This window comes from Haemorhous mexicanus, chromosome 3 (genome assembly GCF_027477595.1).
Source record: "Haemorhous mexicanus isolate bHaeMex1 chromosome 3, bHaeMex1.pri, whole genome shotgun sequence".
Taxonomy (NCBI): Eukaryota; Metazoa; Chordata; class Aves; order Passeriformes; family Fringillidae; genus Haemorhous; species Haemorhous mexicanus.
Window position 1 is genome coordinate 72590992 of NC_082343.1, and position 15412 is coordinate 72606403.

The 15412-nt window shown below is 36.7% G+C and overlaps 1 protein-coding gene across 1 annotated transcript in view; it reads left to right on the forward strand.

The window, feature by feature from the left end:
* Positions 1-15412, forward strand: part of SEC63 (SEC63 homolog, protein translocation regulator) — a 53828-nt gene that overhangs the window by 13894 nt on the left and 24522 nt on the right. Inside the window, exons 2-8 of the mRNA XM_059842337.1 lie at positions 461-560; positions 1328-1442; positions 4953-5065; positions 7364-7425; positions 10751-10809; positions 11566-11616; positions 14081-14189. Coding sequence (XP_059698320.1) covers positions 461-560; positions 1328-1442; positions 4953-5065; positions 7364-7425; positions 10751-10809; positions 11566-11616; positions 14081-14189 — 609 coding nt within the window. The remainder of the gene's footprint in view (positions 1-460; positions 561-1327; positions 1443-4952; positions 5066-7363; positions 7426-10750; positions 10810-11565; positions 11617-14080; positions 14190-15412) is intronic.

Consider the following 15412-nt stretch of genomic DNA (forward strand, 5'->3'; position numbering starts at 1 on the left):
CAAAGCAAAAAAGATCTGATTTATCCACAACTTGCTGTTGTTCCTGCTGTACTCTTTATTTGTATACAAACACCAGTTTGCCTGTGGGTTGCATTCTGTTTGTTTTTCCTGCATGCCGTAGCTGACATACTGAAAAGGGAAACTTCTGGAGTTGAATGGTAGAAGCAAAGTTTACAGGTGCATGTTAGGCAAAGGTTGGGTTCACATGTGATGGTTACTGTGTGGCATATAGGAAATAGAATGGATTTCTTTGACGTAGAGAGAGTAATCTGACCAACTTCTTACGTTTATGCATGTACAGCATCACTTAAATGGATAGAAGGCATTCTTTCCTCTGCTAATGCTGGACCTTATGTTAGTCCTCCAACTCTCCTTGTACTTCCTGTTCGGGGTGAGGTGGGCATGTTTGCTGTTCTGAGTTTTGTCAGCTTGGTTAATCACAATCTCTCTATTTTTACAGAACAAATTCGATTAAAGAATATAAGGAATGTATATGGAAGGTGTTTGTGGTACCGCTTGCGACTGCTCAAGCCACAGCAGAACATAATTCCTACAGTGAAGTACGTACATTTCATTTGCATGGCTTTCCATTAAAGCAATTCTTGCTTTCTTTTATATAGAAATACACTGGTTTGTAATCAAAGCAGGGATTAGTTACTTTTGCATCACTAAAGAGACATTTGCAATCTGCAATATTTGAATAATTAATAGGTAATCATTATTGTCTAGTAGGGCTTGAAATCTAGGTGCATACTGTTTGTCCTGTATAAAATACCTGAGTGAGCCTCAGCTGTAAAAAAGGAAACATTGCTTTTATTTGTTCAAAAAAATAATTCTCCCTCACTGAAATCAGTAGTGCTAGTGCAATCTTTTGATTTAAATATTTAGTATGCGAACATATATACTCACATATAAAAGAATAATAACTTTGTATGTTTGAAGGTGAACCCTTTATCAGTTCCTTGTAATGCCCGTCCTCAAAATGTTTTGCTGTCTGTTATGCACCTGTGTCAGCTTTTTGTGTTTTGGGTTTTTTTTCCTTTAACACATTGTCTAGGATCTACTTAAAATCATCCTTTAAAAATAGGAAATAATAGTGTATACCTGCTGAGGAGAGACAGTTAAAAAATGGAGGTTTTGTGGTAGTGGATTGTCCTTGTTAAAAGCTAGGAGAAAAAGCGGTATTAAAACTGAAATACTAATACCTGCTTTAGTGTTTCTTGCTGTTTTAATACTGAAGAGTGATATAAAATGACTTTCAGTGTTATTAGAATGGTGCTAGAGCTTGTGGATTTGTGCATTTAAAAATTCTTTTTCTTCCAAACAGGAAAATAGTCCTCCTTGCTGGCTGGGCATTATTTTTGTTCCTTGCATACAAAGTTTCCAAAACAGACAGAGAGTATCAAGAATACAACCCTTATGAAGTTTTACATTTGGATCCTGTAAGTAATAACATCTTTCACTAGTCTGTACTACTGTAACTGTATATGCTGTGTGTAGATGTCTAATCTTGGACTTGTTTTTTTCAAACAAAGTAAGTTTAGTGAATCTGTCTAGTCTTTTGTTCTTTTTGGCATGTGAAAGTTACTGCTGCATGTTATAAAGTCAAAGTCAGTTATGTGTTTTTTGCTTATATCTGTACCAATTTATAACTTTTATATCTAGCGCCTTCAAAATGGAGTGAGGTGGGTGTTTTAAAATCCTATTCTGGTGTTGTTTTCCTCTCTGTGTACAGGAAAACAACCAAAACCATCTGTTTTGTATGCCCGGTGTAAATCTTCTGAATAGGAACTTTTAGGGATCCTGAAATAACTGTATAAACAAGAATGTGAATTCATTTGATTTACAGTTTCTGTGCAGAGCAATATTTGTAAATCAGAGGTTTCACTGAAGGGTGTTGGTGATGCACATTGTGATGTATTGCAGGCTAGCTTGAATCTTGGTTGTATCTGTGAATGCAAACAACAAATTCTAAACAGTGATCCCAGCCAATAGTTTTGTTGAACTGGGATAAAAAAAAGATATAGCACCTATCTAAAAAATAGATGTAGTGCTTTGTTTCATACTGAAGGACTGATTCAAAATGGATGCAAAAAATTATGTATCCCAAGGATAGACTTCCTGAACTTCTTTTAAACTCTTCATCTTAACCACAACACCTCGAGCAGATTGTCTGCTTATGTTAATTATTTCCTGATCCAAGGCTCCTCTGAATAACAGTAGTCATCTTTCCAGTTCTGGAGTCTGAGGTATGTTTCACTCTCAAGTCTGAAGAAATACTCTGTAGATCCAGCTCAGCACAGGAACATGAATGAGCTTTGAATGTACCTGTTTTGATTAAATGTGATGTATATTGTTAGTGTGAGAGAGCTTAATATGTGTGTGAACTTTAGCAAATACATCTCTTGCCTTTAAATGATGTTGACTTGTTAGCAAAGAAAAGCAGCACCTTGTGCTAAGAAAGCCATTTATAGCAGGTGAGAAGTCTGTAGCCTATTTCTAGCTAGACAGGTAGAACACCTGCCTGTCACGTCTGGAGCCAAGTTACTGCAATTCAACCACTGCTCAACTCACTGATTGCTGATTAGAATTCTCTCACTGATGCACAGGAAGGAGCAATAGAAGTTTTTACTGTTAAATGGTATCTGTTGGACCCATGCAGTTTAAATGTTCATATAACTAGGTTAACTTTGATTAAACAAATCAGGCTAGGGATTAGGTCATCAGAGTATTTTCCTTTGTTATCCTTCTGAAATTTCTACAAGTATCAACCTAGAGGGCAAAGAAAGGAATGCACGTAGTGAATTACAGCTTTGTGTTTACTGATGAAAACTTGTACACATGCTCAAGACATTTGCAACTTCCCCAGGCAAAGAAGCCAATTCTGGAATGCCTCAAGAACTGAGGGATGGAGCATATTCTCATAAGGACAAGCTGAATGAAAGCCAGAGATTTTAAAAGGGGGATGAAAAGATGGTTGTGAAGATAGATAGTTGAAGTAGGGCTCAAGAAAAGAGTTCAAAATCTGAGTCTGTTTCTTGCTATCAGGCAATTTCTGTTAAATCTCTTTAAAGATTTTCAGTTTGGACTGTGAAAAATGAACAGATTTCTTCTGTTACCATTCAACTGGCACCTTGAGAGTTGTTACTGGTCCTGCTGATGAAGTGATACAGATGCTGAAGTGTAGTTAGATAATGGAAATGTTGCTGTTGTTAAAAAAAACCCCAAAAACACCAGCAACCCTCTCCCCCCCAAACTTAAAAAAAAATTAAAATGGTTGCAGATGCAAGCACTTCAAGATTTTGTTGCACAGTAATTCACTTCTTCTTTGCATTCATACTCTAGTCAAAATTATGTTTTGTTAGCATATCAATTTATAACAAGAGGCTTTTTTTTTCCAGAGAAGAACTACAGCACTAACAAAGTCCACATAATGAACTTATACCAAATTTTATATGCAATATCAGCACTGTGTTTAGAACATAGAATAGCTTTTTTTGAAGCATACCACTGGAATTCACTAACACATAAGGTGCTCAAATATTAATTATTTATTTAATAAGTATCTGTACTGCCATTTTAAAGATGGGATCCAAGGCATAAAGATGAATCTCAAAAGGATCTATATACAGGCACACTCTGTGTTCCAAGCAGACTGACACCAGCTGTGCAAGGTTACTAAGCATTTCTGTAAGTCAGGCCTGACCTCTCTAGCCTAGCTTTTGAAAATGAGGAGTAAGAAATTAACGTAGATGGAAAACATGTCAACTTTCTGGGATTGTGTGCACCTTCTGTGTCAGAGAGAAAAAATCAGTTTTGTTTTTTTACAGGCAGCATTCATGTGAGCCATGAAAACACATCTCAAACAGCTTCCTTTTGTTCTTTTTCCCCTATTTTCTAGCTTCTTCTCCCTATCTGGCATTCTTTCTCTAGTCTTGAAACACGTGGTTTTAGTTGAAGTCTAATTTATAATGTAGTAAATAATCCTGTGCATTAAATTCGGCATGCTGTTGAAAAATAGTGTTGGAATATGGCAGACTGTATAAAGTGAGATAAAGTAGCAGCAAGTGAAGCCTCAAGGTAGCTTAATTTCTGGTTTAAATTTATTGAAACAATAGCATAATCTGTGGATAAATTCTTGTGTGCTTATTATGCAGTTAAGGTCAGCATGCTAAGCTTCTCTGGCACAAAATTTTGAAAAGTCTTGTGGTAATTGTTGTGCAAAACTTAGCAGATAACATATAGAAAACACTTTAGCTGAACTTACTATAAAATTGTGTTTGTTGTCTTGGAGTAGTGAAGTTCACAGTCCAAGCTGTACGTTAATGCATAGGTGATTGTGTTGGTGGCATTTAACAACATGCTGGAGTAGAATAAAAATCAATCTTTCTCAGGTATAGGTAATGTATTCCCTTTATTCAAGAAGTTTGAAATAATTTATGGGTAGGATGATTCTAGTCAAAGGTGTTTTAAAGTGGCAGGGAAATCTGCTGTTCCTGGTGACTGACAGATTTATTTCTGCATACAAACTGTAAGTGGAACATCATACTTGATCTATGAACTATGCTTAAATAGAAGAATATTGCAAATGAGAATTCCTTGTATTCATGACTATGTTTAAGATTCACCAAACAGATATGAAATCCTGCCTTTTTTTTTTTCCTATGGATGGACAAGCGAAATAATCCAGATAAAACCCAGTGTTCAGTCATCTGAGTGTATTTCAGTTAGACTCTGAAATTCTGTCTTCATTTAAAAACAGAATGGTTGTAAGAATGTTTTTCAGAAAAATAAAAATGTTTTAATGAAATATAGGTTCATGGTCCTATGTTAGAATAGAATTCTTCAGTGAATGGTTCAGAAAAATACTGCGCAATGTGTATTATGATTATATATAAGAATGAATTTTATTTAAGGTATTTATTAAAAAGTGCAAACCTTTCCTTTTGAAGGGAGCAAGTATATCGGAAATAAAGAAACAGTACCGTGCACTGTCCCTAAAATACCATCCAGATAAAGGAGGAGATGAAGTTATGTTCATGAGGATTGCTAAGGCCTATGCAGCGTAAGTTTTTTTTTTTTGCCTATGGAAAAAAGGGAATAATAATATTATGGGGAGAACAGCCTTTACAGTAAGAGCAAGGATGGTGTAAGCAGGCCGGAAGAAATGTGTTCAGACATGTAAGAAAAGTCAAAACGTGTCTTCCTGCAGTGAGTATTTGCTTTGTATGAGTTAGGAAGGATAGTTTGTTTTGCACCTGTCAGAATACTGTAAGGTGTTAATTCTTTGTGTTAACTTTTATGTCAGCTAGGAAAAGTGTTTCCAGTATAACACATACTAAATCTTAAAGATGACAAAGAGCAAAATGGGTGTTGTGGTTTTTAACCAACCAACTCTGTTACAGCAGTTTTGAAGCAATGCTTAGAAAATATATTTACTGTTCATTTTACCTCGTGGTAAAGCCAAGGAGTAAAAGACAGTACTTTTAACTGTTCTGTCCAGTGAAAAGGATGTTTTCATTCCAGATCTGTTTTCTCTCAGCTTGCTCCTATCCCTTTTCAGTTATGCTTGCCATGCAGTCCTGATTTTTTACTTGGTGACTGTTTCATAATTTCCTGTAATTTCATAATTCTTAAAAGCTGAGTCCTTGAATCTGCTTTTCCTCTAGAGTATTTTTTGGTCTTATCTCTTACAGCATTTTAATTTTTTTAGTACCTGAGGGATGTCTAACATAAGAATTTGGTATAAAGGAAATCAAAATATAGGCATTTCAATATACAGTTCAATCACAATACCAGTGGGATTCTCCTTACTGGAGTCTCTAATGCACTCACTATCAGGATGCTGATGGGAAGGCATGTGTGGCTTGAAGCCAGCTGGAGCCCGTTGCTCTCTACAGAATTCTAGTTGTCTGGTTTTTATACTCTGGTGGACTGAGCCAGGTATTTACTCCCCTCATGCTGATGTCTCAAACTTGAGACATTCATAGTTTTTTTTATGCACTCAAAGAGAAATGTTTATACCACCAGTTGATCCCCTCATCTGTTGATAGGTGTTTTATGTAAAACAAAGGCCACCTTCGTGTCCCCTTGGTGCTGAGGTGGAGTTAGCTTCTCTGCAGCAGCTGTGCTGAGTCACTGTGGTCACAACATGTCATTCTTGCCTATTGCCTCTGAGACTTCTTCAGTTATTGGGGGTTTACTGGGTCAATCACATCATCAGGGAACCTAGGAAGTGGTGATTTCTGCCTTGAAGTCAGTTGTGTGTATGGTTAACCTTACTGATGGAGAGCCCTGTTTGGGAAGAGGTGGGAAGGAGAACCAACACCATGCTCACTTGAGAGGTTTGGAAATCATATTTTTGCTTAAACACATCTATATCACTTTGAAAATCTCTTCAGTTGGAAATTCTGGTATGCCTTTTTGAACTCCTGAAGCATGTAAATTATTTGCCTTACAAGCCAGTACTCAAACACTTGGTGCTACAGTTTGATAATTCAAACACTTGTGCATGTGCTGTGCAGAGGTATATTGTGAGGTAAATGATGGTGAAGTTCCTTAGCCATAATGTCTTGAAAGACTATAAAAGCTGCCCATTTGGTGAGTCTGCTTGTCAACAAATGGGAGACTTAGAAGTGATCTGGAGAGGCCTGACTTCTTCACTGGGTTTCTTATGTGAGATAAAATCTATCATACAGTGAAAGCCAGGTATTCTGTTTTCTAAAGCAGTATTCTTCCTTCTAGTAACAGGAGTTATGTCAAGGTGGCACACAATTGCCAAAAAACTGTCATTACTGAACAGGCACAGAAACTGTAAGATTTAGGAGGTGGTGTCTTATTTAATAAGAGAGTATTAAAATATGAAACTTGGGAGTTCCAGGGGAAAAAACCCAACAACAATGAAAAACAGGCTGTCAAAGGCTAAAGTTCTAGAATAAGATAAAGATATGGATTACTTCTGATCAATCTTCCATATTTACCTTCCTCCCAACAAATACGATAAATTTCAACCTCTTTCTTGCAAAATTTTCTGTGCTGTAACCTAACATCAAGAAATACTGTGTGCTGATGGATGTGCAGTCACTGTTGTGAAAGTGAGATGTGATTGTGCCATCTCCTGCATAGGCATCTTCTGTGTCTGATTTCCTGTCAGAGTCCTTAAAGAATTCACTTGTCTATCAAGGAGGAATACAGCAGAATCTAATAAACCTATTAGATTTCATAGTAAAAAAAAAAATACCAGAAGCTGTGTAGCTTTCCAAACCACCTCTAAAGGATAGTGTGCCACATTTTAAAGTTTCTTTTTGTTAATGGTTTAGAGAAATGTCTTCTGTATTAACTTAATATCTCTTCTTGTAACTAGCTTAACTGATGAAGAGTCACGAAAAAACTGGGAAGAATTTGGTAATCCAGATGGACCACAAGGTAACAATTATGAATGACAGAGGTTCTGTAATCACTGCCCATTGAGATGTGTAATACCTGATCAATCCACAAGCAGTTAGAGCTTTATATAATAACTTTCTCCTGTGATTAAAGCAGCACATGTGATCAATTCTTTGCTTGTGAAACTGGCTCTGGGGGTGGTGGCAGGGAAAGGCAGGGAAGAGTTTGCTTTACACTTCTTGAACTTTTTATTATGGTGAAAAGAGAAGAATTGTTTTAGTCAGCTTCAGTAAGTAGGGAGATTTGCCAATATTAATGGAGGTATAAGCAAAAAATAGAATACTGCTTATCAGAAACTTGTTGATTTTAAACATTTCTTGGTATTTATGGTTAAATACTAGAGATGTATATTGAGAAATTAACAACTTGCCATAGTGCAATAAACACACTTTGAAAGGATGTACATGGGGTTATTGTTTCTAGGCAGGTTGCTACATGAAAATAATCCTGGTGGTGGTGTGTTGAAGTTTTACAGTAGGTGATCCAAACAAAATGAATTTAAGACTGAAATTTAATAATTTTTTCCCTACTTGCAGTTGTGTGAATTGTTTGTAAAACGCTTTTGTGATTGTTTACGTGGCCTACTAAGGAAAAATGTTGCTTATTTCTAGCTGATACTCATTACAGGCAAAATGGAAATCTGCCATTTGTTAAGCAAGTTATACAACATATCTGTGTAGAATGAGTTACAGTCAGATTGGAAATAATAAATGGAATTTGTAACTTAATTCTGAAGTTACAGGATGACATGAGGGTACTCTGTCATCTGTGCTGTAAATTCTTCTTCTGAATTATATCCACCCAACATAGGACAATAATTTATAAGTTAAAAAAGCCAACCATAGCCCTTGAACTGGTGTTTCAAAGAAATAAAAATCTTCCCTCTTCCTTCAAAAAAACATCTTTGCCAACTATATCACAGTCGGACAAAGGCATTTCTAAGGGACTAAGGGGGTGGATCAGCTTCTTTAATCACCGTGTTTTATAGCATAACAGATTTCTGTCAGCTCCTAGCTTCTAGTTCTTCCTTTGCTTGGCAAGTAAGAGGTCTCTATCCCTCTTGCTACAAAATACAGATAAAATCTTTCTTCAGAAATGCTTCACAATATCAGCAAAATGGTACTGTATATTTTAATAGCTTTGCTAGGACCTTTCTGGATGCTAAATTGTTTTCCACATCCATAAGCCACTCACTTAGTGTTGACAAGGCATAGGATTTGAAGTTAGGCAGTTGTGTCAGTGTCCTTGAATGGACCTGAAGCTGTGACATCAAAAGAAAACTCAGCCAAAACTTGAGAAGGCACAAAGATCCTTGGTTGGCTTAGTGATTGTATTCACAAAGCTAAGAGACTTTGGATTCCCAGAGGGCAAAATGAAGTGATTTTTTGGCAGGGTAGCAGTTTGTACTGTGAGTGTTAAGCCTCCTGCTCTTCTGAAAACTCTACCTCAGACTTCAGTGGAAGTAGAATTCTCTGCTTTATTTCTAGACCTCTCGTTATTGTTTGAGACATATGAAGAGAGGGAGAAGTCCCTGAACTTTTCTCTCTCTCTCCTCTATTCTCTAACCTTGTTCCACATTAAGATGTAAGGGGCTTTCTAATTTACTGTAATTCTTCTCTGTATTTATACATCTGTGGTGTAAAAACATGTACCCAAGCTATGTACTCTAGTCTTCTAGTTCTGTACAGACAAAGGATGGATATAGCTCCTCATGGGAGTATTTTCTGGGCTGAGATGAAGCACATCTAGGGTTAGACATGCCCAACCAAGTTCAGTGTGGTACATCCCACCCTCTGTGCCCAGCACAGAGGGACAGGGAGCAGCATTCCTCTCTATCCAGCTGAGGCAGTGTGAGGCCAGAAGCGGGCAAACAAGGGTTTTTGTATTTGCATGACTTGCTGCTTTACTAAAAGTAAATGCAAAATCATTCAAAGAGTGTTTACAAGCAGGTGAGGGAGATCTGAAGAGTATAAAGGTAGTCTACTAAAAGTGCCTTATGATTAAAGCCTATTTCCCCCTGGTATTTGCTGGTGCTTCAGTTCAGTGAGCATGAATGGGGGCAAGGAGACCCTCAGACCAGAAGAGAAAGAGCTTATTACTGAACTGCTTCTGTTCCTGGAACAATTTAAGTCTACAATCCTAAAGGTCAAAAATATTGTAGTAAACTGAAATTTACTTCATCAGTAAAAGACAGATTTTTAGTAGATTCTTAAAAAAATCCATAATCATTAACAGGTTAGAGTCTGGAGATCTTCCTTCTCCAGAGCAAGACATTTCCTGTAACTTAATGTGGTAAATTCACTGGGTATCATCTGGTTGAACTCCTAAGGCTGAGGGCTGGTCAGGCTATTCAGATATTTGACTGGGGACTCAAGGAATAGTAATTTTCAACTTAGAGAAGTCACCTTAGGCTTGTGGATAACAGCTGTTTATCTGAATTGATGGCTGTCACAGTCTGTTGGAGATGGCATCAGTGTAGGGCCTAACTACAGAGGGATCCTAGCCCGTCCTTATTTAAGGCATTGCTCCTCATGGATAAATGCTAGTACTAAGGAAAACGTGTTGTTTTTCTTTTAAAGTCCTAGAAATAGATAAAGTCTTAATTTCTTTTCTTTCCCCCACTGGTTTCATGGAACTCTTAGTACTGGGATAGATAGTGTTTGCAAAATTCAATTTATTACCACCTGTGTCTGAAAAGCTATTTTATGCTACTCTCTATTCAGATCTGTATACTGGAGATGTTAGAGAATCACGTCTTCTGTTTTCTGTAGTCCAGCTTCTTTTGAATTGAAGAGTGTTCCTCCTTCTTTCTTACCAGTCACAGAAATTTAAGCTGACAGAGGGTTTTGTGTTCACAGTTTGCAGCTTAGAAACTTGTTCTAGAGGGACAAACCAATAGAACTACCCATAGAAGTAATTTGCTCAGACCATTTTCTTACAGTTCATTTGCTTAACTTAACTATATTTATTTAAACTGCTGAAAACTCTGCAATGCAAAACTCACAAATCTTTCAATTAAAAAAAATATATATGAATAAATCTTGCCTATTTCACTGCAGTATTTTAGGCTAAAATATTTGGTATTTCAGGTGTTGGATTTAAGTCCTGTTATTGCATACTTGGCATATTTCTAATTTGTTGCTTGATTTGGCTGTATTTGTTAAAATTTTGCTGATTGAAGTAATAAACATGAGTGAGTTTTTTGTGGGTTGGTGGTTTTGTTTTTTTTTTTTTTCAGACATAATGTGACTTTAAAAGTGTTTCTCAGTATTTTATAGTGAACTTATTTTCTTTCATCCTACAGCGACAAGCTTTGGTATAGCTTTGCCAGCTTGGATTGTGGATCAGAAAAATTCAATTTTGGTAAGTCAGCTTACTTAGCTCAAGAATTTAAGGTGAACTTTCAAGTGTTTTGGGAAAAAAAACCATTTAATGGTTAATACTGCACATTTTTAGTCAAAACACATTCATACTTTTGTCCAAGTGCACGTCTTTGAAGCAAATTTCAGGAGTCGTGAGTGTTAGAGTAGCTTAAATCTAACCTTTGAGAGTAAAGTATGAATATGTTTGGATGGATCTCATTCCAATGACAATGAGGTTCTCCTGTGGCCCCCCCGATACAGAGTGTGTTTGCTCTTGCAAGGAAACACAGTTAGAGCTGCGTGCTGGGCTTCTCTAGTTCCATTTGGTTTGCTAGTGATGCTCTAATCACACAGTATCTAAATGTTCTTCCTGTTGTACTTGTGGCTGCAAGGTGTTTTTCTTAACCACCTTATTTCTTTTGATCGTCTGTCCACTGCATCACAGTCTTGCTGCCAACTTTTTATTTATTAAAGAAGCTGACCTGTGACAGTGTGTGAATCATTTAAACTGATTCATATGTGAATCACACTAAACTGACACTCCTTATTTAAGCCATACCTAGTTATATTACTTGTAAGTTGCTCTTCAGAAATAATTACACTGTTATGCAATAAGCTTGTGATAAGTTTTAGTAAGCTTGACTATTTTAGAATAAATAGTCAAGTACTGCTTGACTATTTTAGAATAAAGATTAAACAAGAGTGGTATTAAGTAGCCACAGTATCTAATAAAGTATGTTTTGTATTTTTTCTGTAGGTGTTGTTTGTATATGGATTAGCATTTATGGTTATTCTTCCAGTTGTTGTGGTAAGTAGTACCTGATATTCTCCTCTCTGTAAGCAAGTTGTAAACAAAGCTGTCTAAGAGTTCTCATTCTTACCTTTCATGGAGAGTGCAAGTGAGCTGTTTTTTAAAAGGTGGTGTTTTATTGTGAAAAAAGTGTAGCTGCTGTAGAGTTTACAGAAAAATGCAGTGCCATGATAGAGAGGAGACTCCAGGGAAAATACTGGCTATCACAAGAATTATTAAGTTATGTAATTTGTCTTGCAGTTTCTTTCTCAAGAAAATTATTGAGGTGATGAGCTCAAGAGGATATTCAGTGGTGTTATAGTAAAGCTGGTGGTGCTAGAATGATTACTGCTGGTGAAGCAGGTGGTTGATTAGGTTTTTCCTACCTGCCTTTGTTTAAATAACTTCAGTTTTTATTGATCTTCTGTACAACATGATATGTCTGCCCTTGACATTCCATTGTGTGAGAAATCAATTGGTAGGTAAGTGTTATTTCAGGGTTTGGGTTTGCCCTAAAGTATTGCTTTTGAACAAATTTTTTTACCCAGTAATTGTGCATTCAGGGTGTGGCATGAAGCAAGATTCAGAAAACTGACACCAAAAGGCCCTCATGTTCTTGAAAAGAAGATTTTCATTTGAAAAAGTGTCCTGAGGTCTTGGCAGCTGCTTGTATCTAGTGTGTGCAGAGACTCAGAGAGACATTATTCCTTCCCTTTCAATCTTTCTGTGTAATTGAAAATTTAGTTTGGAAGATTAAATATGATGACTTCAACAAATGGTTGAATAAAAAGGTCTAAAGTCCAGGATGCAAAATTTTTTCATGCCTTTCCTTTTAGGATTCAGTTGGTGCTTTTTTGTATACAGGTACTTTTAGTGATTTACACCAAGTTTATCATAGCTCAAGTGAAAGGAAAACAACCTTGCTGTTGTTTTCAAATGTTCTGAGCACAGAAAAAATGTTCTGCCTCTTCTTGCCCCATACCAGATGTAGACTTGTATGTTCAGACTTGTCACTCTAAATTTCTTTTATAAATCAGTGAAGAGGAATAGTCATTTTTATAGAGCAAGTTATTTTATCATTTCATTTGAAAGTAGTCATACAGGATAATTCATGCCTTTAATGGGTCTGTTTCTCTTTCACGAATCAATAAAGAAGGCAAACTTAACTGCAGTGTAGTCATTCCATGTTTGATGGGCATCTAAAATAGAGTAAGGCTACTTCCACCCTTTGAATCCAGATTAATGAAAAAGACCAATACTGATAAGTAGTTCTTTCCAGGCTTCCACTGACCTAAATAATGTCCAGTACATGAGGCAGGAGACAGGAGCTGTATCTGCAGAAGCAGTTAGGGCAGCCTTTTTCATGTAGGTTTGGACTGGCTAGGTATGTTTTTCTTCCAATACTTGTACAAATATTTGATAGCTGTGGGATTATAATTAATTTTTTATGCAGAAAAACATTGTAGAAAGCTGTGTAATATACTGTGTCAGCATTCATCTATTCACAGATGAATCAAAACCTAATTTATTTAAAATTTGTTGGAGCCACTCCTGGAGTATTTCCCAAATAATTAAGTAGATTGCAGAATTCTTTCCATAGTGGGGGATATTATGAAACTAATAGTAGTAAGCATCACTTAACTTCTTTACTGCTGCCTGTTGCTCGTCACTGATAGTAAATTTCACAGTAGATAGAGGAGTATCTTCAATGTGTTTTCTTATGGTTAATGAGCTTTGCTTTCAGGGAGGAGTTTAATGAACAGATTGCAGTTTATAACCCAGCACACCATTTTTCTGAAAATATTTTAGAGGGTACAACCACTGTAGAGTGAGTTCTGTAATTTGAGTCACTGGTGTAATGCTAATTAGGCAATTATCCGAGTGTTGCTCTTCTTCTGTCAACCTGAAGGTGTATGGCTTAATTCTGGAAATTTACAGTGAGGGCCCCATGCCACCTCCAGATTCCTCTTCTGAAAAGCATTTTGTGGTCAGGTGACTTAAATCACAGTTTTGCAAATGTTCTCATAGTGAAAGAAATCTCTTTGCTCTTGGTTTGGTCTTGGCCTGCCTAAACTAGATTTGAATGCTGAGTTGCACTGTAGGGAGTTACCACATCATGTATAGCTAGTGGTAAATCAAGTGAATTCTCTGTTTAGTGGATTTATTAAAACAACACCAGAAATAAACCAAGCAGTGTATATGTGTGCAGGTGTATGTGCTGGGGAAAATGTCTCTAGGCTAGAGGTCATTTAAAAATGTTTAACATTGGATTCTCTCAGATGAATTTATCAGTGTGCTTTTAAAGTTTGTGTCAACAAATACATTTTTGTTCCCCTCTCCTTTTTGAAATTCAGTTCACCTCAACATACGTTGTATCAGTTGGGCTGAGTTACCTGGTCGTTGACAGACACGAGGTCATGCAGTATGGCTGTTTTGATGCTTCCTTGTAGCTGACACCAGTCTGCTCTGTTGAATATTTCAGGGTTCCTGGTGGTACCGATCAATACGATACAGCGGAGATCAGATTCTCATTCGGACAACTCAAATATATACATATTTTGTCTATAAAACCCGGAACATGGACATGAAACGTAAGTAAAAGGCATCTTGAACTGTAGATGTGTTCCTCTGGAAGTGTCAGTCTGCTGACATTAAAATACTTCTATTTTATAGGCCTTAATTAGGTTAAAGCAATGCTGCTGGTTCCTTTAGAATGTTTTTAAAACTTAATTCTGTTGCAGGTAAAAAGTAAATGTCTGGGAGAGGGAAGTGTATAGATCTATATTTATGTCTATCTATACATGAAAAAAAAAAAGAAAGAAAAAGGGTATGTTGGGAAAAACGTGCTGACTTGCCTGTAGCCTCAGTTGCCAGTAGGAGCCAACCTCTGTGTGTTTTCTTCTGTTTGTGTAAAAAAAAGGCTTTGGAATTTTTAGGAGCTTCATAAAATTTTTGTGTGCATAAAGAATGCGACAGCATTTCTTGTTTTTAGATGTTAGAATAGAGAGCTAAATTTCTGTTTAAAAATTGCTATCAATTTTATGTTGTTACTTGCTTGTAGCTTTCAATGTACTTCCTTTTCTTGTCTACTCCCTGATTTTAAAGGATCCCCCACCCATTTTTTTGGGCAAAACTGTAGGTGTACTTTGTTGCTGCAAAATTGTGTCTTACGGTTTGGGGGCTGGAATGAGCAAGAATTGGCACAGTACTACTTAGTTCTAGATAGGATTTAACTAGATTGCACGCTTAGAGCAATTGAAAAACAGAATAGAGAAACCCCCAAAACTTTCTAAAAAAGGGTTCATAAGTATATTTTCTTACTCCTTTGAATTGCACTGTTTTTCAGCTTTAAATTTGCTGGAAGATTGCTGAAATCTGCTCTTGATCCATCCTTGTCCTACAGAGCAGAAATGCTTTGCAGGTCATCCAAATGGTGTAGGGAATGCAAAGGTGTATGCAAAGATGTCACCCTTTTATTCACAGGACACATGGGTTTGGGTGTGGGATTAGTTCAGACTGTTTTGTACTCTTTTGTCATACTCATATGCTTTTTCCTATCTCCAGCTAGGTGAGAAAAGAGTGAGTAGGTGAGACTTTGAAAGTTTAGGGAGATCACTTTCTTTTTTCAGACTTGTTCTTAACAGTAATTTGTTTCATATTGAACCTCGCTCATAACCCAGCTTCAAGGCTTTCCTTGTCCCTCCTAAAGATTGATTAAAAAATGAACTTTAGGTTTAAGTGGCCTTACTTAAGGATGTAAAACTTTTAGGTAGTTCCAGGATCAGAGGCAGGTCAGTTTTTTCTACTGAGGTCT